The sequence below is a fragment of the Ammodytes marinus genome (genome assembly GCF_949987685.1).
Source record: "Ammodytes marinus genome assembly, chromosome: 12".
Classification (NCBI taxonomy): Eukaryota; Metazoa; Chordata; class Actinopteri; order Uranoscopiformes; family Ammodytidae; genus Ammodytes; species Ammodytes marinus.
In genome coordinates, this window is record NC_137216.1 from 28710542 (window position 1) to 28736788 (window position 26247).

At 39.7% G+C, this 26247-nt stretch overlaps 2 protein-coding genes across 2 annotated transcripts; both read left to right on the forward strand.

Annotated features, from left to right (window-relative positions):
• Positions 1 to 878: 878 nt before the first annotated feature.
• tbccd1 (TBCC domain containing 1) lies at positions 879 to 17795 on the forward strand. The gene is made up of 11 exons (XM_080037574.1): positions 879 to 1040; positions 2550 to 2614; positions 3849 to 3977; positions 4492 to 4629; positions 7390 to 7548; positions 7976 to 8092; positions 9537 to 9786; positions 10636 to 10822; positions 11427 to 11754; positions 12538 to 12749; positions 14863 to 17795. Exons 2-11 carry the CDS (start codon positions 2552 to 2554, stop codon positions 15074 to 15076), a joined length of 1797 nt encoding a protein of 598 aa, XP_079893700.1. The 5' UTR covers positions 879 to 1040; positions 2550 to 2551; the 3' UTR covers positions 15077 to 17795.
• A 2237-nt stretch (positions 17796 to 20032) lies between these two features.
• Positions 20033 to 24178, forward strand: crygs2 (crystallin, gamma S2; the record flags this gene model as incomplete). The annotated part of the gene is made up of 4 exons (XM_080037917.1): positions 20033 to 20041; positions 21021 to 21263; positions 23160 to 23288; positions 24035 to 24178. The coding sequence occupies 4 exons, from the start codon at positions 20033 to 20035 to the stop codon at positions 24176 to 24178; spliced, it is 525 nt and encodes a 174-aa protein (XP_079894043.1).
• Between the last annotated feature and the right edge of the window lie 2069 nt (positions 24179 to 26247).

Here is a 26247-nt window from a genome sequence, read left to right on the forward strand (position 1 = left end):
TTACCGCCTCCCTCTGTTTCGGAGTGTGATATAACATTTACATACAGCTCTGGAAAAAATGAAGAGACCACTCCAAATGTTCAGTGTCTTTTGTTTCACTATTTATAGGCATATGTTTCAGTAGAATGAACATTTTGGTTTTATATTATAAACTACTGACAACATTTTGTACCAAATTCCCCGAAATTTTTTGTCATCAAGAGCATTTCCAATAAGTAATGTAGAGATGAAGATTTAAGAAAAATCCAGACTGGCCTCTTCATTTTTTCCGGACTTTAAACAATAATTTTATTCATGATGCTCACAGAATTGTGCAGGAAACTAGAATAAAGGTAAAAAAAAGGTTGAAAAAAAAAAAACTATCAAAGTAGCAGTAACAACTTAGCCTATGTCCCACAGAAAATAACAAATACTTTTGGGATCATCTATCTATCTATCTATCTATCTATCTATCTATCTATCTATCTATCTATCTATCTATCTATCTATCTATCTATCTATCTATCTATCTATCTATCTATCCATCCATCCATCCATCCATCCATCCATCCATCCATCCATCCATCCATCCATCCATCCATCCATCCATCCATCCATCCATCCATCCATCCATCCATCCATCCATCTATCTATCTATCTATCTATCTATCTATCTATCTATCTATCTATCTATCTATCTATCTATCTATCTATCTATCTATCTATCTATCTATCTATCTATCTATCTATCTATCTATCATTTTTAAACAGTACTTGGTTGTTTCTGCAGGGCACAGAACTGCGCGTAACACCATTGAACACACTGCAGCGCGCTCCCGCGAGCTGCGCGCAACAGATGTCAGTGAACTGGAGCGCGCCAAATAGGAAGCAAGCAAGAAGTGGCAGCAGTCAGATGTATGCCAGTCAGATAGTTAGTTAGCCAAACAAACGCCTTATCAGCAACAAATAACTGGATATAAAGCCGGCGATATGTCTCCCGTCTTTACCGTAACTTATGTGTGACTGGACCCGCCGATTGGAGCACGAAAACGGCTGAAAAAGTAAGAAAAAATACTCTTTGTTTTATTCATTCGACCTGTTGGTTAGCACTGGAAGCTAACTGTGGCTAAGTTAGCATTAGTTTTGGTGTCAAGTGAAGTTGACTTGAAGCTTAAAAAACAACAACAGTCCGCTATTTACGACAGAAATCAAGACGCTTTTCGGTATCGCGTGACACAATTAAAGGGGTGTTTTGTGTACTTTAATTCGCTGTCTGACTGGATTAGCCGGTTTTAGCTTGATTAATTGTTAGCGTGCCAACCCTTATTGTGTGTGTGTGTGTGTGTGCGTGTGTGCGTGTGCGTGTGCGTGCGTGTGTGTGTGTGTGTGTGTTGGTGAGACGATGGGCAGGTTGTGACTGGTTGTCATGGGAGCATGGTAGCAAGATGATCGCGTGCTAAATATAGAAATTAGAAACTATTGTCAATATATCAAAAGGCAGAAATGGGATCAATAAAGTATCTATCTATCTATCTATCTATCTATCTATCTATCTGTCTGTCTGTCTGTCTGTCTGTCTGTCTGTCTGTCTCTCTCTCTCTCTCTCTCTCTCTCTCTCTCTCTCTCTCTCTCTCTCTCTCTCTCTCTCTCTCTCTCTCTCTACTGGGATGTAATGTCATTCAAATGTTTGATTTTTCAGCAGACAAAGTGCAACGTACTTCTCCTTTAATATAAATGTATACTATTCTACATCAGGACTGCCACCACTCTTTACATTTTTACTTTTTTGTTATGCACAAGGGCACACTTTCTTGGATTTGCACCATTCCCTCTTACTTTATCTTAAAGGGACACTGTGTAACATTTTAAGTAATTTATTAGCTAAAATCAATATCCTCATTCATAAATATGTCCTCATTGGTGTAAAATCACCTCTGACAATAATCTGAATTATCCTCCTGAGCAGAGAATTACAAATATTAATATTACATTTTCTACATTGAGCAGGCAAGTCTTATGGAGGCATCCATGTTTTTGGAATGTCATCAGGTGCATTGTTTAGAATGTAGAATTGTTCTTGTCCTTGAAGGCCACTGTAGCTTCTGTTATTATTCTAAAGGGTTGGGGTTACCCAGGGAGCGTCGCATTCTAGAACTTTGTAGAACTTACTTGATGATGTCATATTACACACTGCAATGTGTTGTGTTATCTAGTTGCTGCTGTTCTATTTGCCTTGTAAACTGTATATTCTATATTGTTGCTGCTTCTTTTTTTCTATTTTACTTGTATATAGATAGATGGATAGATAGATAGATGGATGGATGGATGGATGGATGGATGGATGGATGGATGGATGGATGGATGGATGGATGGATGGATGGATGGATGGATAGATGGATAGATAGATAGATAGGCCTTTTGCATATTTTCATGTTTCTTTCTTGGCATTCAGTCTGTGGAAAACAAAGGAAGAATTTCATTGTATGACCGAGAACATTTTTCTTATTGTGCATATGAAAATAAACACTTTGAATCTTTGAATCTAATTGTTCCTATGTTCTTCCCCTCAGACATGGAGGCAGAGAGTGTGAGCGTGTGGCCGCGTATGGAGCCCTTCTTACTGGGTGCACTGCAGGTAACTACCCCCCCCCCCCCCCCACACACACACACACACTCCATATATTTAATATAATAATGTTAAATATAAAAGGTAAAATAACTACATTTAAAGATGGAGAGTCAGTGATTCTGAAGAATGCTTGTTGTCAAAATCAGTGAATATCTCCTCATGATCTCTGTACTGTGTGTGCGCTGAAAAAGAAAATCCAGTGTTAATACACAGCCTAGGCTCTGTAAACAGGACATGTTGCTAGCTAAGATGGGCCCCTGCATTACCAGTTTACAGAAACAAGGCTATATATTTACATCATTTTTTGTTTGATCGCAACACACAGTACAGACAGGTAGCGGATCATGAGGAGATATTCACTGATTTTATACGAAAATTGATTTTGACAACAAGCGTTCTCCAGAATCACTGACTCCACCTTTAATTTTAATAATGTTAAATTTAAAGCTGAAACAACTACATTTAATAATTTTAATTCTTATTTCTTGTCTGGTGCTGTTTTGATTGTTTGCTTGTTGTTAAAAAATAAAATAATAATTATAATTATACAAAAAAATAAATACATTTAAAGCTGAAACAACTACATTTAATTTTCATTTTTTTTCAGTTAAAATAACCAAATTCAATGCCATTTAATTATCTTTTCCAGGTGGCCCCCTCATCTAAGCTGAGCCTGCACTATACTGTATGACGAGATATTCACTGATTTTAACAAAAAAGGGATTCTGACAACAAGCGTTCTCCAGAATCCCTGACTCCACCTTTTATGTCATACTGTTAAATTTAAAACAAAAATAACCAAATTGTCATTGTACCAAAACAACGAAATTTTGTTTACAGTTATACCCCACCAAGAGACATTGAGTGACAATAAACAAACATGGGAGACGGGAGGGATACACTGAAGAGTCGGCAGCGTGCGCTGTGCCCCATTAAAGTCGGAAGGATAAAGAGAACATAAGGGAAGACAGGTTAAAAAAATGCTATTCTCACACTCGCTCCATAGGTGCAGGTGTGTGACTAGTACAAAAACCACCTTGGCATAATAAGCAACATGATAACGCCACAGACAAATAGACACGTCGATAAGCACATGGTAATGGGTTAAGGGTTCATGGGACGGTAGGTGTCACAGCCCAGGCACTAGGGGCCGTACGCGGCCGGCAGGCGCCCCGCCCGCAGCATCCGATCTGCAAATTGAATCAAATTCAATGCCATTATGCCATTTTTTTCCCCCCAGGTGGCCCCCTCGTCCAAGCTGAGCCTGCACTACCTGCGTAAGATGGCGGGTTACGTGCGTTCGCGTGACGGATGCTTCCCGACCATCGGCTGGCCCATGTGGAGACACATCGCCTGTGGGAAGCTACAGGTCTGCTGTCTCTTCTGTTTCCATTTCAACCTGTCATTTTAATTTCATTTAAATGTTCAATTTCTAACTTGCCTTGCCGTGTGTGTGTGTGTGTGTGTGTGTGTGTGTGTGTGTGTGTGTGTGTGTGTGTGTGTGTGTGTGTGTGTGTGTGTGTGTGTGTGTGTGTGTGTGTGTGTGTGTGTGTGTGTGTGTGTGAGTGTGTGTGTGTCTGTGTGTGTGTGTGTGTGTGTGTGTGTGTGTGTGTGTGTGTGCGCGCGTGTGTCTGTCTGTGTATGTGTGTGTTTCTGTCTGTCTCTGTGTGTGTCTGTGTGTGTGTGTCTGTATGTGTGTGTTTCTGTCTGTCTGTCTGTCTGTGTGTCTGTCTATCTGTTTCTGTCTGTCTCTCTGTCTGTCTGTCTATGTGTGTGTGTCTGTCTGTCTGTCTGTCTGTCTGTCTGCCTGTCTGTCTGTCTGTCTCTCTCTCTCTCTCTCTCTGTCTGTCTGTCTGTCTGTCTCCCTCCCTCCCTCCTCACAGCTGCCAGAGGAACACGCGTGGCTCTACTTTGAGACCTTTGACATTCTGCTGGGACATGAACCTGGAGACAGGCTGGAGCGGGCAGAGAGTCTGTCTCAGTGTACCAACAAAACTGAGCTCGACCAACAGAGGAACAAGGTAAAGAAATTAGGGCTGCAACTAACGACTATTTTGATAATCGATTAATCTGTTGATTATTTTCTCGATTAATTGATTAATAATCGATTAGTGTTTTGGTCCGTAAAATGTCAGAAAATGGTGAAAAATGTTGATCAATTTTCCAAAGCCCATGTTGACATCCTCAAATGTATTTTTATGTCCAAAACACACAGATATTTCAGTTTACTGTCATAATAGGATTAAAGAAACCAGAAAATATTCACATTTGAGAAGCTGAAATCAGAGAATTCGGATTTTTTTTATTAAATTACTTGAAACGATTAATCGATTATCAAAATAGTTGGCGATTATTTTAATAATCGATTCGTCGATTAATCGTTGCAGCTCTAAAAGAAATACTGTATATAAGGGAGTGAAGTTTTATTTAGACCTTTAAGACTCAAGTTGGCCTCAAATAATAATCCTGTAACACTTGAGCATTCAAATCACTGGTATGTTGCTAGCCAAAATAGGCCCCTACATTACATGTCATTTAGCAGACGCTTTTATCCAAAGCGACTTACAACTGGAGCACACATTCATACACCGATAGCAGCAGCAGCAGCTACCGCGCAGGGTGCTGGCTAACTATCAGGAGACATTTCAGTGTCTTGCCCAGGGACACTTGGACACAGTACAGACAGAGGGCTGAGTGTCTGTCCCAGTGCAACAACAAAACTGAGCTCGATCAACAGAAAAATGTATTTATTTATGTAACCTTTATGTATACTCGAGAGATATCATTGAGGGGTTGACCCTCATTTACAATGATGTCGAGAAACTAAAACAACAATACATACACGATATATACAATGCAAATACCTCAAATACACAACAAGCCGGTAAAGAGAAACATTTTAGACAGATTTGTAGAGTGGCTGGAAATAAAATAAATTGGTAAAAGTATAATATGGCCTAATTAAAACAAAAAGTTGTGTGTGTTTGGTAGATTTAAAGCTGCAGTGTGTAGAATTTTGGGTTTTATTTCCTAGCAGATTTTGCAGAAAGCAATTATAATATCCATAAGTACATTTAATTTAGTGCATAATAGCTGAAATTATTTTTTTGAATTATTATTTTTTCCCTTAGAAAGGGTCTCATATATGTCCATGTTTCTGCATATTTTGGACCAAGGCCTAGTGCCGCCATCTTGAAAGTGTCATAGTTGGAATGTCATCAGGTGCATTGTTTAAAATTTAGAATTGTTCTTGTCCTTGAAGGCCACTGTAGCTTCTGTTATTATTCTAAAGGGTTGGGGTTACCCAGGGAGCGTTGCATTCTAGAACCTTGTAGAACTTACTTGATGATGTCATATTACACACTGCACCTTTAAGATAGTATGTTTAAATTGGTTAAAATACAGGGATGGGGTCGCTCGTGGCACAGTGGTCAGAGTGTTTTGGTGTCGATTGATTGATTTTATTTTATTTGTGTATGGACATGACAATGACATTGGACGAACCAGATGCAATGTTTTCAGTGTGTTAGCATAAATGCTAGTTTACAACACCTGTCCACAGGAGGCTTTTAAAAACAACAAAATGAACAAGTCAAAACAAAAACAAGATCAAATACTGATAAAAACTGACAATTAAAAGAGTAAAAATGCAGAATACAATGGAGTACAGAGCAGCAATATAATAAGTCAAATATATATATAGGCTACGTAGAGTTGTCTGATGCTAATGGCGCTAATGGCGAGTTTATGCAGCACAAGGTAAAGATGACGTGGCTTCAGTTACCTGAGAATGTAACACTATCCGTCCAGTCTTTCATGAGGGCGTGCTGGTTATTGTATTGTTGTGTTTTGCCCCGGGCGGAGGTTACTGTTGCATCGATACATTGATACACCCTCCATTGTTTCCAAGTCTTTTCTTACTTCATAATTTCTGAGACTGAGGAAGTCACTTAGTCACACAGTTGAATTTGTTTATATGTTGTAAATGATGGAGGCCTAAATTGTTTTATTGGTTATGCTTCTGTAACTGCATCAAAATACCTCAAGTTGGGGGCGCCCTTAGCTCAGTTGGTAGGGCGTCCCCCCCCCCCATGGGCCTCGGCCAGCAGCAGACCCGGGTTCGATTCCAGCCCGCGGTCGTTCTCTGCATGTCACTCCCCTCTCTGCCCCATTTCAACTCTGTCTCTACACTATCAATAAAGAAAAAAATCTAAAAAAAATACCTCAAGATTAGACGTTAAAAAGTTTTTTCAGAGATAATTAAAAAATATAGAGCAAAAACAGGCATACAAATTGTATAAGATTCAAAAGACAATAAAACGTTCTCTCTTTCTTCTCCAGTTGTCAGGGACGAATAATAAACTTAAACTTAACTTTCTTTTCTTTTCGCCATTGCGCTTTGTTGGAGAAATATGGATCCCCCAACACTGTCAATGTGGGTTAAGGAGCTGTCAAGCTGTATTGGACTGGAAATATTGACCTACATTGCTAGGGGCAATCGGGGGGATTTTTTTTTATATGTACTGTATTTTGTTGGAATTATTTCATTGTGCTGTGAAAAAAGGAAACGTCAAAAAAATCTTTCTCTCTTTCCTCATCAGTTGTTGGTGGATACGCTACAGTGCTTTACAGGGGCACAAAATACCTCAAGATTAGACATTAGGAATTGTATTTTAAGAAACATTGAGCAAAAACAGGCAGACAAATTGTATAAAAGTCAAGAAATGTACTTTTTAAAAGACAATACAACTGAAATTTAACGTTCTCTCTTTCCTGTCCAGTTGTCGGTGGATACGCTACAGTTCCTCCTCTTCCTGTACATCCAGCAGCTGAACCGCGTGTCTCTACGGACGTCTCTGATTGGAGAGGAATGGCCCAATCACAGGACACGATCCCCCTCGCCCTCTGACAGGGAGGCCAAGACCAGCTCGCAGAACAAGGTATGAAACATGTTTTGGGGCGCTCCAATGGCGTAGTGGATAGAGCGTGTACCATATCGGCCTCTCTTACCCATGTCAACTTTGTCTGTCTGTCTGTCTAATAAAGCATCACAAATAATCCTGCTCACAATGTTCGTCTATGGTGTTTGATGTGACACATTATCGCCACCTACTCGCCTGGAATCATTATGCCAGCGTTTTGATATTATCCTATTTTATTGTAATGCACACTCAAAGACTGACCAAAAATATTTTTTTAATTGCATTGCAGAGCATCTACGTAATCATATTCAAAATGTGAGTGTTATTGTCTTCTGTGCTCTCAGTTCCTCCCAATGTGCCACTAATAGTCCCTTTCTTTGTGTGTCTGTCTGTCTGACTGTCTGGCTGTCTGTCTGTCTGTCTGTCTGTCTTTCTTCCCTCTCAGAACTGGGATGACCAGGCCCACCTGTCGTTCCTTCACCTTCATCTGTGTGAGCTGTTGGAGCTGCTGGTGGAGCCAGGGCAGCTCTCTGCCTCGGGACAGGCTCTCAGGGACTGCCAGGTTAATATGATAATCTGTATAAAGGCAACAGACCAACCCTGCTTAAAGCTGGGGTGGAGGATTTGGGGAGAAAATGGCAGTTGGGATAGAGATTTGAATCCAAATACCTCAACCACTCCACTTGTTCTCTTTGGTCCCTCCCTTATGGTCCCTCCCTGACACGCTCTACACCAACAAAGTCGTGCCAAAGTGAATGGACAGTCCCAACAGCCAATAAGAACAGAGAATCGGAGCCTCGCTCTGATTGGTCAAAGTGTACCGCTCATGTTAATTTTGACCAATCAGAAATCACATACCCCAGCTTTAAGTAAACCAAACAACCCCACCTCAAAAACATTGAACCATCCCTTCTCTGTCTTGGAGGAATGGTCTTCGGAAAACCTTTCAATATTTCACTATTTGTGCATGAATTTGTACAGTCAGGTCAGCAGCACACATCTCCTGTGTTACTATACAAGAAGAGCTCTCTACGTCAGGACAGGCTCTCAGGGACTGTCGGGTTAATATGCAAAATGTGGCAATATCTCACTATGCTACTATTTGTGCATGGATTTTTACATTTTATACACAATTTAAGGGGATAATTGTGTTCCAGAAATTCTATTCTTGATCCCTAATAACATCTACAATTTTAAATATTTTTATTTTTAAACATAACGGCAGTTACTATGGCAAGTTTTTTGCGTTACTGTACAGAAACCACCTTGAAAAATACATATAAAAAAATATTTGGCAATAGCTAATAATTGTGCGTACATTTTGCGTCTCTTTAAAAACCAAAGACTGTCAGGTAAATATGCAAAATTGTCAATATCTCACTATTTGTGCATTAATTATATTCACTTGTTTGATTGTCTTTTGAATACAATTTATTAATTTTTTTATATATTAATTAATTTTTTACAATTTGTCTGCCTGTTTTCACTCTTTTTCTTCGCTATATAGAATGCTTTTTGTCCCAAAACTTTTTTCAAATTCAGCGAAACCACCTTGAAAAAATGGGCACATTTGGCACTGGCTAATTATCGATCGAAAGACCAGAGCGCCCCATTATAATGCATTATAGTTAATTTCTCCTCCTTGCTTTCCCCAGATATCCCTAGAAGCAGTTAATAGTCTTGGTTTGCTGCTGGAAGGCTCCGTAACTACTAACAGTAGTTTAAAAACTAGCGTAATCCAAACAAATTCACCCCTGTCAGTGTCATGGAGATATGACCTTAACATACAGACTAGAATGGCTTTTTGGGCCAGGCCGTAAATAGGTTTAATAATGCTGTGAAAACGGCCTGTTTAACAATGAGAAATTGCTCTGTTTTGGTACCTGCCCTTAGTGGCCACTTGGTGAACTGCAGTTTTTGTCACTTGCGCATTGGATGAGAACTAGCTGTGGTTGGAGCTTGGTTATAATGCATTATAGTTGATTTTTCCTCCTTATTCTCCCCAGATCTCCCTGGAAGCCGTGCGTAGTCTGGGTTTGCTGCTGGAAGGCTCAGTGACCCACGGGCGAGTGGTGCAGCCGATCCACAGACTGTTAACCAAAGCTTCACTGCAGACTCAATCTGGCTTCTGCTCCGTGACGCGCTCGTTCTCTCTCCGTCAGCTTCTGTCCTGTCTGCAGCAGAATCTCTCTCTCAACCCCTTTGGCATCACCGCCTGTCTGCGCTCCGGCAAGAAGCTGGCCTGGGCCCAACAAGGTAGGCTACAATATAATGTTTATACTGAACTCTCTTTAACATTTGTACAAGGGGGGGGGGGGGGTCCTCATCGTGAAGTGGGTTGGGCGTGTCAAATTAAGAAACTAAATACATCCCCTCCGATCTTTCTTGTTATTTTACTAGTAAAACTTGATTAGCCTGTCTGCGCTCTAAAATTTGCGCTCTAAAAAATTAAGAAATCGGTTCATCCTAGCCTGAGAAAAGGCAGAAAGAGTGTTTTATGGTCTCACTGTCTAACCTTATATTTTCCCACGTGTGACATCGCACATGGTAAAATGTAGGGTTAGGATTAACAGGACAGCTGGGCCAAGGGAAGACTGAGGGAAGACTGAGGGAAGAAAAACCTCATTCATTATATTATAATAGTGATTTTATAATGATAGAACGCCGGTTCCGTATGGGTGAAGTATTCCTTTAACTTGGTCTATTTCCTCTAGGGATGGGCATTTTAAGAAATTCAATTGATCGATCATCGGGAAAATTAACGAGCAATTATCGATTAATCGTTATCTTTTTTTACATATTAAAAAATGCCAACAGAACATCCAAAATACAGCGTTTTACCATAGGATGTATAATGCCTGTTCTGTTGTCTCCTACTACTAGTTAAGTATCTCTCCCTGCTGGTAGGATGTTTAATTGCTGCCCATACAGTCTTTGGTGCTGCCACATAGTGAAACTCATTGCTGTGCTGCCGGACTCACACTGCGCAACACAACGGCTATATGATCGATAACAATTTCACGTGATCGACAATATTCTTAACGAGCAATGATCGATTAATCGATTAATTATGCCCATCCCTAATTTCCTCTCTGTATCTCCTAGTTGAGGGGGCGATGAAAAGAGCCAAAATCGCGCGTAACACCCACATGGCTCCGGCGGGCAGTAAGATGGTTCTGATGTCCCAGGTCTTCAAACAGACTCTCGCCAAAACCTCAGACAAGCTCAACGGGGCGAACATCAAGATACACAGATGTTCAAACGCATTCATATACCTGCTATCACCTCTCAGGTAAGTGTGGGGTTATTATATACTGTAGTATACACACACACACACACACACACACACACACACACACACACACACACACACACACAGGAAGAAAGTGAAATACTTTTTTTCTCACAAATTATTTATTTATTTATTTTTCTTAGAAAAAAATTTAAATTAAATGTTCCTAGAAAAATTTAAACATTTTGCAAAAATGCAAAAAGTTGCTTACATTTTCATTTTTTTTTTGGAAATTTTAATTTTTTAATTCTCAGATTTTTTATTATTTTTTCCTAGTAAAATTGAATAAAAAAATCTCAAATTTACGACTTTATTCTCGTATATTCTAAATGTTCCCAACTTGGTCCTCTACCGTAATTTAGCTAAATGTTCTCTTAAATTTTGTTTTTTTTTCGATATTGACATTCAAATGTCTCGAGAAATTAGTTTTTTTATATCTCATGGGGGAAAAAAAATGTCAACAAATTAAATTTTTTGTTGTTTTAAAATTATTATTGTATTCCCGTAACTCATTTTGTCAGTTCACCTGTACATACCTATCATTGCCTGTCCTCCTCCATATCAAACTGTTCACCTGCCATTGCTCTCATTCCCTGTCTTGTAGATCAGTCAGTGTGGATAAATGTCGTGACAGTACGTTGGTCCTGGGTCCCGTGGAGACCAGCGTTCACATACACAGCTGTCAGAACGTGCGTGTGGTGTGTGTGGCCGGGCGGGTCGCAATCGGAGCCTCGTCGGGGGTAACCATCCATGCCTTGACCCCCACGCGCCCGCTACTCTTACCCGGAAACAGTGACATAACCCTGGGTCCGTTCCACACCTTCTACCCCTCTCTGGAGGACCACATGGCCAGTGTGGGTCTCGCTGTTGTGCCAAACGTCTGGGATCAACCATTGCTACTGGGCACGGAAGGCATCGTAAACACCTCTCAAGTAAATGTTTTTATTTTATTTACTCACTTGTTTTATTGTCTATATAAATGGATAAGTTCTTTTTGAATTTTTAACAATGTGTCTGATTGTTTTCCCTCTGTTTTATTAACTGCTAAATACAATTTGAATATTTTCTTATGTCTAAAAGGTGGAGTCAGTGATTCAGGAGAACGCTTGTTGTCCAAATCACTTTTTGTCAAAATCAGTGAATATCTCCTTACGATCCGTCGCCAGTCTGTACTGTGTGTGCTGAAAAAATCCAGTGTTAATACTCAGCCTAGGCTCTGTAAACTGGTATATTGCTAGCTACAGTGGGCCCCTTTTTTTACAGAGCCTAGGCTGTGAATTAACACCAGATTTGTTTTAAGTGCACAGACTGTATGGACACGTAGATGACGTTAAAGATATTTTTTTGGCATTTTTATGCTTTATTGATAGTGCAGAGAGACAGAGTTGAAATGGGGCAGAGAGGGGAGTGACATGCAGAGAACGACCGCGTCTGCTGCTGGGCCCGGCCCGGGAGGGGGACGCCTTACCAACTGAGCTAAAGGCGCCCCCACGTGAGGAGATATTAACTGATTTTGCCAAACAAATATTTTGACAACAAGTATTCTACAGAATCACTGACACCTTTAAGCACTTTTTAAATGCAATTTATAATATTTCCTTATAATTAAATTAACATATTTTCTATTCTCTTGTAAAGCACTTTTTAAATGGCCTTGTGTCTGTATTGTGCTACTGTATATAACTAACCTTCCCTTTCCTATAAACTTGCTTTAGCTCAATGCTAATGCTACATCCAGCCCGGACCCTGCGTGCTTCCGCCTGCTGCCCCCGGATCAGTTCAACGCCCTGGTTGTGCCGTTCGCGATGGAGGGGGACACCTGTGAGGTCCCCGGGGGATTACCGCCTCTCTACCAGACCGCCGTGGAGGAGAAACACAAGAGGATCCACAACTGGCAGAAAACTGTCATGGAGGCTCGGCTAAACAAGTGAGTTTTTTTTTGTCATTTTCAAGCTTTATTAGACAGTACAGAGTTGAAATGGGGAGACAGAGAGAGAGGGGGAATGACCTGCAGTAAAGGTCCACGGGTCTGATTTGAACCCGCGACCACTGCAACGAAGGCTGGAGCCAATATGGTACACGCTCTATCCACTACACCACCGGAGCGCCCCTAGTGAGTGATTCATAAGGCCCTTCGGATACTCTATGATTGAATAATTTATTAAATTTTATTATTAGTCACCAAATCAGCGAATATCCCCTCACAATCCGCTACGTGTGCGCGCGTGTGTGTGTGTGTGTGCGTGCGTGTGTGTGTGGGTATGTAGGGGTGTGGGGGTGTGCTGGGAAAAAAAATCCGGTGTTAATACACAGTGTAGGCTCTGTAAAAGGGCATGATGCTAGCTATGGTGGGACCCCTTTGTTTACATACCTGTTAAAGGCTGTGTATTAACTAGGTTACATAAAATGCTTAATGTCTGAGTTTAAAAATGCGTCATGTCACTTTAGACATATTTGTAACACTTTATTTTTTTTTTAGATAATGCATATTTCAATAAATAAAAAGTTCCTGTACACCTATTGACAGTAACAAGTATTTATATATATTTAAGGGTTCAAAAAAGTATTTATTTTTTTCCAATATATATTTATGGGATTTAAAAATTGAAATAAATCGGCCGATTTAATCGTTATCGTAATTTTTCTCAGAAAATAATCGGCATCGGCACCCAAAAATCCATATCGGTCGGGCCCTAGTATAGAGACAGTGCGGAACACGTCATAATCGCGTCATAATCAGAGGTCACGCCCATCGTGGGGGAAAACAATTCACAGCGCTCCGTTCACTTTCTATTGAATGACACTCGTATTCGGCAAACAAACTTAATAAAAACGTAATACGACATGCCTTTCACAAATACACGTTACTTTCTTTAAAGCCACGGCTCTTGTCTGTCTATACCAGCTGTTTTTGTGAAAATTGATTGAGTAATTTTCCATATCGAGACAAAACTCTTAACTAATGTATGCTTTATGCTAGGCTAATGTTAGCCTTCTGCTGTAGGCTAGCCAGGTCGGACGGGAAAAAACACCTCAATATCTAAAATTACTCAATCATTTTTCACAAAAACAGCTCGTATAGACAGACAAGAGTCGTGGCTTTAAAGAAAGTAACGTGTTTTTGTTAAATGGATGTTTGAATAAGTTTTAATTACGTGTGTTTGCAGAAGACGGGTCTCCTTCAATACAAAGTGAACGGAACGCTGTTCAATGTTTTCCCCCACGATGGGCGTGGCCTATTTCATGCACTGTCTCTATTACCACCAGTTTTTATTTTACTGCTCACACACAGAGAAGACAATGTGCTGTTTCTATCTTTTTAAAATGATGATGCAACAACCAAATGCAACATTTTTAAAATCAATAATAAATGTGAGTTGGTGGCTGAGCTGGGGAGATATTATGGAGTTCAGTGATTCGCTCTGGGGGCTGTGACAGTCTTTGACCCACATTAAAACATTCTGCTGCTGTTTCAACCAGTAGAGAAAATCACTACATTGATTTCTATATTACAGTCTTTTAACAACAATATCTCCTCGCCAAAATTCTGGCAAGGCAAGTTTATTTCTATAGCACAATCCAGACACAAGGCCTTTCAAAGAAGTGCTTTACAGGGGCATGAAATACATCAAGATTAGACATTAAGAAATTGCATTTAAGAGATAGTAAAAAAAAAAAAAATACAGGTGAAACTGGAAAAATTTAGTAGAAAATTGTGTTTTGTAAGATACTTGGGAAGTAAAATATTATTTTTCGATGTGTTTTCAAAGAAAAACGTATGATTGATTGAAGAAGTGTGATTAGTAACTGGTGATAATTTAAGTAGAAGGGGTTGTATTAAATAAGTGTGTAGTTCTAACTAATCCTTTTCAAAACATGTCACCCATATTAGTGTGTCTGTCTGTCTGTCTGTCTGTCTGTCTGTCTGTCTGTCTGTCTGTCTGTCTGTCTGTCTGTCTGTCTGCATGCATGCGTTTGTTTTCTTTTTAATTTTCAAAACAACATTCTAACTATATTTTCTATTATGTCTTATTTCCCAGGGATCAGAAGCGTCAGTTCCAGGAGTTGGTTGAGATCAAGTTCCATGCGTGGCTTCTGGAGACGGGCCACAGACAGGAGCTGGACAGCCTCAGTGACGCCATGCCGTCGCTAAGGGCTTCTAACGGGCCCCTAGCAACCGACACAACCCGAAATAATGACTCTAAACACATGAGGAACGGACAGGCGGGGGGACAGTCAACTATGGCCTGCTGAAATATTTTTTTTGGGGGACAGACAGACAGACAGACAGACAGACACACACACACACAGAGGGACAAACACACACAGAGACAGACAGACAGACAGAGACACACACACACACACACACACACACAGAGGGACACACACACAGGTTAAGAGTGAAGTAAGCCGGAGAAAGTGTAGCTGTAAATGAAGGTAGCACCTCAAAATGAGTATGTTTACTTCCAAGTGTTATTGTAGAGTTTATTTTTTGTGGGTTATTTCAACGTACTATGGCCGTCTGTCTGTCTGTCTGTCTGTCTGTCTCTGTCTCTGTCTCTGTCTCTCTCTCTCTCTCTCTCTCTCTCTCTCTCTCTCTCTCTCTCTCTCTCTCTCTCCTCTCTCTCTCTCTCTCTCTCTCTCTCTCTCTCTCTCTCTCTCAGTGTTATTGTACAGTTAGATTTTGGTTTATTTGCGCATTCACTATGGCATTTCTGGGAGTTGTTAATCCAGTTTTTATAGCAATTTATGAGCCACTTATTCTCTGGTCGAAAATTGGTACGGCCTGCTTCTTTAGAAAAGGCAGCTATGAGACCTTTAACATGTTGAAGCAGAGTACAGACAGTGTACACACACACACACACACACACACACACACACACACACACACACACACAACATGAGATTGGATTGACAGGGTGTAAAACATTGAAAGCACTGTGCACTGGTGGCTGCGGCTTTTACATACAGCTCTGGAAAAAATGGAGAGACCAGTATAGATTTTTCTTCAATCTTCATCTCTACATTACTTATTGAAAATGCTCTTAAGGACAATATTTGTATTGTGAATTTGGTAGAAATGTCGTCAGTAGTTTATATTATAAAACCAAAATGTTCATTCTACTCAAACATAATGCCTATAAATAGTAACACGAGAGACACTGAACATTTGGAGTGGTCTCTTCATTTATTCCAGAGCTGTATGTAAATGATATGTAAAAAAAAATTATATATTTTTTAGTAAGGGAAGTAGAAAGAATGTAGAAGCTATTTAATTTAGCTCTTTGGGGGATTTAGAATATATTAGTGCATTACGTTTACTAGCTCAGGTCATAGTATTATTTCTGTTTAAAAAAGAACAATAATAGCATTTTAGTGTTTCCAATTTTGGGGGTAAAAGGAAAGACTATTTACATAACTTATTTATAGGTGATCGCGCCGTCCAAACTGTTCCTTTTTACTTGTAACACTGCACCTTTTCAAGTATGTAGATTTTTTTTTTTTTTTTTTTTTTGTCATACCCAAAATGCAATCCCCGCGTTCCAAATCGCATACTTTCTGCTATTTGGTATGGTAGAAAAAAAGATTTAGGATGTCCTGATTCTTGTGGTCGATTTAGTATGCTTAAAAATACCCGGATGTCTACTAGATCCGGCCGGGGTTTTTTTTTGTGTTGAAAAAAGCATCCTATTTGGGGCGATTCTGACCCACAATCCAGTGCACACCGGAAGTGACGTCACATCGACGGAGCCTCTGTATGAAAACAAACGGGGATGCGACGGATGTAAAAGCAAGAGGCAAGATCAAGGCACAATGTTATGATGAAATAAATATGTAAAAGTATGTCCCAATTGTAGCATACTGCATCCTAACTAGGTTATTTTTATGGTCAGATGTAGTATGTAGAATAGAAAAAAAATAAAGAGTATGCGATTTGGAACGCAGGGAATGTCACAGTATCACAGTAGGAATTTTCAAAATAAAATATTCCCTCTAACTTTTGCTGCTGTTGTGGCCACAAGTAAAACACACATTTCGTGCTCTGAGACTTATTTTGAAATTATCCTTCCCCCATTGAAATAGCTGATTTTCTGGACATGCCGATTGTTGCCAGATGTCGCCTGAAAATAAATGTATATTTTTGTATTAATTAATTCACCGCTATGGTTATGTATATTAGACATATTGTTGTAAGATTATTTTTCATATATCTACCCTGCCTCCTTAAACCTTTTATTTTGAAAAGCATTTACTACCTACAAGTGTACTTCCTTTTTCAACATTCCACTCATAACATAAAAGCATTTTGATTGTGACAAACATTTACATGCAACAGAAAAATCCCTACTAACGTCCTACTCATACTAAAAGATTTTGAGTATGGATCGATAGGTTACTTTCCCTACTCAACCTCCCCACAATGCATTGCGTCTTTTCAAACAACACAGAATTCTATATATATTTTTTTTTTAGTTTCTTTATTGCTTCTGTATACTTCAGTGTAAATGGTCCGACGAACCTCGCAAACACAATCGATTTGGTGTCAAGTAGGTATACATGTTGAGTATGTAGGAGGGAGGACGTTAGTAGGGCTTTTAGTATGAGTAGGACGTTAGTAGGGCTTTGACAACATAGCCATGGACTCTTCAGAGCAGAGTTTAAATGGCAAATTAAGGGAAGATATTAATTTTATAAACATATGTATTGTTCAAAATGTTCCACATTGCTGTATGTTTTCAAAATGCTGGTTTGTGACTCTTTATTTTTCCTTATAAAAGTGGCTACACTGTACAATGCCTTTGTTAAGTTATCCTTTAATTTGAACACACGCACACACACACACACACACACAGACACACACACACATACGCACACACACACACGCCATGCAGCTACTACCTGTATATGAACAGAAGAGCACAATATTGTATATGATTGTAAAAATATAGAATAATAAAAGTTTTGAGTAAAACCCGGTCACCTCCTGCGTATTGTTCTTGGTATTTTGATTATGTCTTGTCCACTGCAATCCAAACTTGGCATAATGTGAAGTAATAATGTTCTGAAATTACTGTAGCTATAGGCTAACTGTCAATATGCGTCCAAACGTACTCACGTCTTCTTGCCTGGATTCCTGTCGGACATTAACCATGACTCCTGTGTTCCCTGCTCTCCTGATACATGCAAAGTCATGTTGAAAAAGTATTCCATTGTTTTCTGAACGAGTAGTAGCCCTGTTTGTGGACGTCTATCCATCAAAACTATGACGTAGGTCCTTAGCAACGGCCATTATACCCTTATAACAGACCTGTAGAATGTTGTGATTTACATAGGATTCTCAAAGTGCCATGTAATGTGAAGTAATAATGTACTGAAATAATGCTTTCAAGACGCACTGTTTGTAACATTTTGGAGTATGCAAATCTGTCGCCAAAGGGGTGGAATAATTTTTTTTTTAACCTTTATTTCTACAGGTAAATCCCATTGAGACCGAAGACTCTTTTTCAAGGGAGACCTGTTTTCCTTTCCCACGTTACCATTCACACACACACCGATAGCAGGCTAACTATCGACATTCACACGAGGCAAGGTGGGTGAAGTGTCTTGCCCAAGGACACACCAACTATGACACAAGGTGGCAGGGCGGGGATCGAACCTCCAACCCTTTGATCATCAGCTGACCCGCTCTACCAACTGAGCCACAGTCGCCCCAAATACCAAATAGTGTAGGCCTACCACACAATTTTGAGTTACTTATATTTTACTTTTATATTACCAATGTATGCAACTTTATAGTGTAGCCTACATTCTGCACTTTTTACTCCATTTTCTTGCTTAACTTTCTTCTCTGTTACACACTTTACATGCTTAAAGGTGCAGTGTGTAATATGACATCATCAAGAAAGTTCTACAAAGTTCTAGAATGCAACGCTCCCTGGGTAACCCCACCCCTTTCGAATAATAACAGAAGCTACAGTGGCCTTCAAGGACAAGAACAATTCTAAATTTTAAACAATGCACCTGATGACATTCCAACTATGACACTTCCAAGATGGCGGCACTAGGCCTTGGTCCAAAATATGCAGAAATATGGACATATATGAGACGCTTTCTAAGGGGGAAAAAAATCATTAAAAATTTTTTTTTCAGCTATTATGCACTAAATTAAATGTACTTATGGATATTATAATTACTTTCTACAAAATCTGCTAGGAAATAAAACCCAAAATTCTACACACTGCAGCTTTAAGAAAATAAATATGATGCATGGTTAGATTAAGGTTATTTCCTAAGGGATGTGAATACTTCCTCCCAGAATGCATTGCCCTTCCAGATTCATCTAAAGGGCAGAAATAAGTCATGAGTTGGCAGGTGGGGGGCAAAGCTGGCATAGCTGGCATGCATTACTGTGTGTGTGTGTGTGTGTGTGTGTGTGTGTGTGTGTGTGTGTGTGTGTGTGTGTGTGTGTGTGTGTGTGTGTGTGTGTGTGTGTGTGTGTGTGTGTGTGTGTGTGTCTCTCTCTCTCTCTCTATGTGTTTCGGTGTGTGTGTGAGTGTGTGTGTGTGTGTGTGTGTATGTGTGTCTTTCTCTTGGTGTGGGCACTGTGTGTGTGCATGTGTGTGTGTGTGTGTGTGTCTTTCTGTGTGTGTGTGTGTGTGCGTTTCTGTGTGTGTGTTGGCTGTGTGTGTCTCTCTCGCTATGTGTGTGTGTGTGTGTGCGTCTGTGTGTGTGTGTCTTTCTCTGTGTGTGTGTGTTGGCTGTGTGTGTCTCTCTATGTGTGTGTGTGTGTGTGTGTGTGTGTGTGTTGGCTGTGTGTGTCTCTATGTGTGTGTGTGTGTGTGTGGGCACTGTCTGTCTGTCTGTGGTTGGTACAGAAGTGTGTGTGTGTGTGTGGGGGGGTCAACGCCCGGTGCCATTATGATTCCGTAATCCTTCCTCGCTTTTCTGGAAAAACTGAATAGCCGCTAGAATCACTGACTCAATTTTTTGGATCTCATTTTCATGACAAAGCGATTGTTGCCCCCCCCTATTTACACACACACACACACACACACACACACAGGTTAAGAGTGAAGGGTGTTTATAAACGTGCGGGTATAAAAGGGAGTGGTGTTTTGGCCATAGTACCATTGAGACCTCAGGGGGACAAACCAACCATCCAACCATCACTATAGCTTAACCTGGGCTATACACACAACACAAGCCAACATGGGCAGGGTAAGTTACAGGCGCACACACACACACACACACACACACACACACACACACACACACACACACACACACACACACACACACACACACACGCACACACGCACACACACACACACAGCAAAGTTACAGGCCAACTTGGACTGGCATTGAAAAAAATAATGATGACAATAAGTGGTAATGGTATTAACATTAGGTGTTTTGTGTTACCTGATGTCACACACACACACACACACACACACACACACACACGCACACGCACACGCACACGCACACACACACACACACACACACACACACACACACACACACACACACACACACACACACACACACACACACACACACACCTTTAAAGGAATAGTTCAACATTTTAAACTTGTAGCTTTGTTGCCTCACTCTCCGGCTCTAGACATATAGGCGATAGAAACCGTTCCGTTAATGTGCATGCAATTGTTCAAGAAGAAATGGTCAAAGGCCGCTCATCCAGGTTAGCTTAGCTCAAACACTGGTAATCAATGGGAGCATTAGCCCGCCGTAGGCAGAAGATATTGTGGAAAGACTTGAGGCAGTGGTGGATGATGCCATCTTTAGTAACTATAGCTTCTTGTCCTTGAAGGCCACCGTAGCTTCTGTAAGTTCCCCCAAAGAGATGGGTTAGCAAGGCATTGACATCTAGAATCTCACCATTAGATGCCGCTTAATACTACACACTGTACCTTTAAACCTGCACTATTCATTGAAACATTGAAATTGTGTACAAGAGCTAAGCTACGTGTTGCTACCCTACTCCCCCAGATTGTGTTTTAAGAGGACAACAACTTCCAGGGTCGGCGCTAAATTCTCCTAAAGGCAGGCGGTATCAAGGGAGCGTTACAATCTAGAATCTCACCACTAGATGCCACTCAAGACACCTTAATTACTATTTTTAAGCTGCACTATTTACTGAAGCTAAGCTAAGTTTTGGCCCCCCCTCGTCCCCCAGATTGTGTTTTACGAGGACAAGAACTTCCAGGGTCGGCGGTACGAGTGTGACAGCGACTGCTCGGACTTCCACACCTACCTGAGTCGCTGTAACAGCATCCGGGTGGAGAGCGGGGCCTGGGTGGTGTACGAACGGGCCAACTTCATGGGATACCAGTACGTCCTCACGCGGGGGGAATACCCAGAATACCAGCGCTGGATGGGCCTCAACGACCGCCTCAGCTCCTGCAAGATGATACACTTTGTGAGTTCAGAAATTATAATGTGATAATGATAGTGTGGGATGGGCCGTGTGTGTGTGTGAGTGTGTGTATGTGTTAAAGGTGCTCTGAGGAACTTTCAGTTTGTGTTCATTCTAGCGCCCCCCTTTGGACAAAAGCGGTAGTGTTTTTACTACACCAGCTGTTGTTCCTGGGTGAGCGTAGTACACCCATGACAAAGGCATTAAGAAAAACCATATAAAAAATAGCTTTCTTTCTTTGCACTGATGGTCTCGTTTGCTGTTACATGTAATTTATGATCATCAGAGGAAAAAATTAGACTGTTTCAGAAATATTTAAAAGTTCCTCGAAGAGACTTTAAGCAAAGGCATATGACGTTTGTAATATAAACCTAAATGTTTATGAACACCAAGTCAAAAGTTATGTGAACTGACACACAAGCCACGGATAGTAAAAGTAGTTAATGGACACATCACAGAGGTCATGCTGCTGATGCTATACTAGTGACTGCAGGCCTTTGTCAATGGAGAGAGGCCAATACTAGCATCAGTGCATTTATACGGTTGTTATGACCCACAGCCTGAAGCTATATACTCCACTCTGAAGCAGAAATCAATCTAGTTAGTACAGGCCGCACGTGTGAAGTGTTGTGCTATATTTATTTTTGATAATTTTTTGGGCATTTTCAAGCTTTATTAGACAGTACAGAGTTGAAATGGGGAGACAGAGAGAGAGTGAGAGAGGGGGGGATGACCTGCAGTAAAGGTCCACGGGTCGGATTTGAACCCACGACCACTGCAACGAAGGCCGGAGCCGATATGGTACGCGCTCTATCCACTACACCACCGGAGCGCCCTGTGTTGTGCTATTTATAAAGCATGAACAAGTGAGGGAGCAGAACGCAAACAAAGATGGATGTGTGATCGAAGGCAGTTAGCTAAAGGATTACTTCACCCATACAGAACCGGCGTTCTATCATTGTAAATCCTAACCCTACATTTTCCCATGTGTGATGTCACACATGATAAAATGTAGGGTTAGACAGTGAGACCATAAAACACTTTTTCTGCCTTTTCTCAGGCTAGGATGAACCGATTTCTAAAATGTTTGCACATTTATACTACATAGGGTCTCAGAGTTCAATACACCTTCATATTTCCACCGGTGAAGTAGGACTTTAATCACTTACCCCCTGTCCCGTTGCAGACTAGCGGGACCATGTACAAGATGCAGCTCTAACACACACACATACACACAGACACACACACTTAAACACACAGACACACACACACCTACACTCCCCCCCCCCCCCCCCCCCCCCCCCCACACACACACACACACTTAAACAATAACTTTTTATTATGTTTCAGTCCAGCGGGACCCTGTATAAGATGCAGCTATAACACACACACACACACACCACCCCCCCCCCCCCCCCCAACACCCCCCCCCCCCCCCCCACACACACACACACACACACGCACACACACACATCTTACTCCATCATACACCACAACTCCACACATGGAGGGAGGAGGGGGGTGGCTGATGGAACATAACCGCAACAGCTTGCATAATCTATTTATTTATTTATTTATTACTACACACTAAGGTCAAACACAAATATAAGTTAATAACTGTTGCTAACATCTGCTGCTGCTGCTTCTTTTTAAAATGTATTTATAAATATAAATCTGTATTTTACTTTTTTACCATGTACAGTATATTGATGCATTTTAGTGACTTGCTTGTGTCTTGTTGTATGTACTACAGCTGCTGCTGGATTTTTGAATTTCCCTGAAGGAACACTCCCAAGGGATCAATAAAGTGTCTATCTATCTATCTATCTATCTATCTATCTATCTATCTATCTATCTATCTATCTATCTATCTATTTAAACAATACTTTTATTCTTCAGACCAGCGGGGCGCTGTATAAGGTGCAGCTGTATGAAAAGGCAGATTTCGGGGGCCAGGCCTACGAGGCGACGGAGGACTGCCCCTCCCTGCTGGAGAAGTTCCGCTGGAGAGAAGTCAACTCCTGCAAGGTGTGTGTGTGTGTGTGTGTGTGTGTGTGTGTGTGTGTGTTAATGTGTGGGTGGGTGGGGATGTGCGTGCGTGTGCGTGTGTGTGTACGTGTGTGTGTGTATGCGTGCGAGTGGGTGTGTCTGTGTGTGTGTGTTTGTGTGTGTGGGGGGGATGTGTGTGGGTGCGTGCATGTGTGCATGCGTGTGTGTTAATGTGTGTGTGTGTGTGTGCGTATGTGCGTTAATGTGTGTGTGTGTGTGTATGTGTGTGTGTGCTCTGAAACATGTGCAATGACAATATAAAGTTGATTGATTGATAGATAGATAGATAGATAGATAGATAGATAGATAGATAGATAGATAGATAGATAGATAGATAGATAGATAGATAGATAGATAGATAGATATACAGATAGATAGATAGATAGATAGATAGATAGATAGATAGATAGATAGATAGATAGATAGATAGATAGATAGATAGATAGATAGATAGATATACAGATAGACAGATAGACAGATAGACAGATAGACAGATAGATAGATAGATAGATAGATAGATAGACAGACAGACAGACAGACAGACAGACAGACAGACAGATAGACAGATAGACAGATAGATAGATAGATAGATAGATAGATAGATAGATAGATAGATAGATAGACAGACAGACAGATAGATTGATAGACTGATTGATTGATTGATTGATTGATTGATTGATTGATTGATTGATTGATTGATTGATTGATTGATTGATTGATTGCAGGTGTTTGAAGGCTGGTGGGTGTTTTACGAGCATCCAAACTACCGCGGTCGTCAGTACTTCCTGGAGAAAGGAGAATACCGCAAACCGGGGGACTGGGGGGCCGTCAGTCCTACCGTTCAATCCTTCAGGAGATTCACTGAATGATTTTACCCCCCCTCCCCAAAAAACGGGAAAAATGTACCCAAAAATACAGAAAATATATGAAAAAATTAAGAGATATTTGACTATTTTGTGATTTTGAAATGAGGTCTCAATAAAAAAAACTTTCAAGTAAGCAGACTGGAGATGGTTCTGTGTGTGTTTTTTTCATATATATACATGGGTTGTTTAAAGTGTTTTTGGAATTGTACATATTTACAGAAGACATCCACACATCCTGGTTCAATAATAAATAGGAAGCTCAATTCAAACTGTCTTAAAGGTGCAGTGTGTAATATGACATCATCAAGAAAGTTCTACAAAGTTCTAGAATGCAACGCTCCCTGGGTAACCCCACCCCTTTAGAATAATAACAGAAGCTACAGTGGCCTTCAAGGACAAGAACAATTCTACATTTTAAACAATGCATCTGATGACATTCCAACTATGACACTTTCAAGATGGCGGCACTAGGCCTTGGTCCAAGATATGCAGAAATGTGGACATATATGAGACCCTTTCTAAGGGAAAAAATAATAATTCCAAAAAAAAATGTTCAGCTATTATGCACTAAATTAAATGTACTTATGGATATTATAATTACTTTCTACAAAATCTGCTAGGAAATAAAACCCAAAATTCTACACAATGCAGGTTTAAGGCCATGTATTATGTAGGACTTTTTTTGGTTTGGCTTTGCGAGACTATGTAGGACTTAATTATATGGCATGACAGAGTAAAAAAGCTTAATATTTTATTTAGATCTATTGTAGTAAGTGGACTTATAAAAGTATGTTTGCCATGCAATGTGAATACTCGGGTAAACAGAACAAGTGCAAATCATATGCAGCTTTGTTTACACTGCACCACTGATTTCTTCAATTCATATTTAACACAGTTTAATAAAGAATATAAGCTACGTACAGCAGTGTCCTTCCCGCGCTTTTTTCTGTTAGTGGTTGGCATGTTATACTGTGAAATAAAGTGAAATAAATAGGAATAAATAGGAGTTTTTAGGCTGTTTTCCCAGTATTGATTGTGGCTAGTTGGTCCAAAATCCACCGAGCAAATAAAGAAAAATCAAAACATCCGCTCCATGTGGGTAAAACACTTCCGGTATCTTCACGTGTTTATATGTCCATGGTCATAGCGCCCCCTTGCGGCCTGGAGCCGCGTCGCATTCATAACCATAACACAACTCCATTCACATTATTATCAGGTCAAACTTTATTTCCAATTCTTAAAATATACAGGCGTACATCACCCACGGTGCAATAGGAATAATAATAATAATAATAATAATAATAATAATAATAATAATAATAATAATAATAATAATAATAATAATAATAATAATAATAATAATAGTAATAATAATAAGAAGAAGAAGAAGAAGAAGAAGAAGGATGATGATGATGATGATGACGATGATGATAATAATAATAATAATAATAATAATAATAATAATAATAATAATAATAATAATAATAATAATAATAATAATAACAATAACACCACCAATAATAATAATAATAATAAAAATGATGATGATGATGATAATAATAATAATAATAATAATAATAATAATAATAATAATAATAATAATAATAATGATGATGATGATGAAGATGATAATAATAATAATAATAATAATAATAATAATAATAATAATAATAATAATAATAATAATAACAATAAAAATAATGATGATGATGATGATGATGATGATGATGATGATGATGATGATGATGATGATAATAATAATAATAATAATAATAATAATAATAATAATAATAATAATAATAATAATAATAATAATAATAATAATAATAATAATAATAATAATTAAATACAGCAGAATAAGATAAAGATGAACGGTATCTAGGTTACATTAAATACATTCTAATTACTAAATAGTGCAAAAAAAGGTACAACATAAAAAACGGTCTATTTTGAGATTTTATCTGTTTATCTTCCATAACGTGTTTTCTTTAATACTAGTATAAATCAAAGGTCCAACATGTACATTCAATTGTTTATTTTGGTGTTAAAAAGACGGTTTAAGACTTGTAGCC

Coding starts and splice junctions, on each gene's coding strand:
- tbccd1 (XM_080037574.1), top strand. CDS start 2,552: ATGGAGGCAGAGAGTGTGAGCGTGTGGCCGCGTATGGAGCCCTTCTTA. Junction 7,549..7,975: donor AGACCAGCTCGCAGAACAAG/GTATGAAACATG, acceptor CTTCCCTCTCAG/AACTGGGATGACCAGGCCCA. Junction 9,787..10,635: donor GCTGGCCTGGGCCCAACAAG/GTAGGCTACAAT, acceptor TGTATCTCCTAG/TTGAGGGGGCGATGAAAAGA.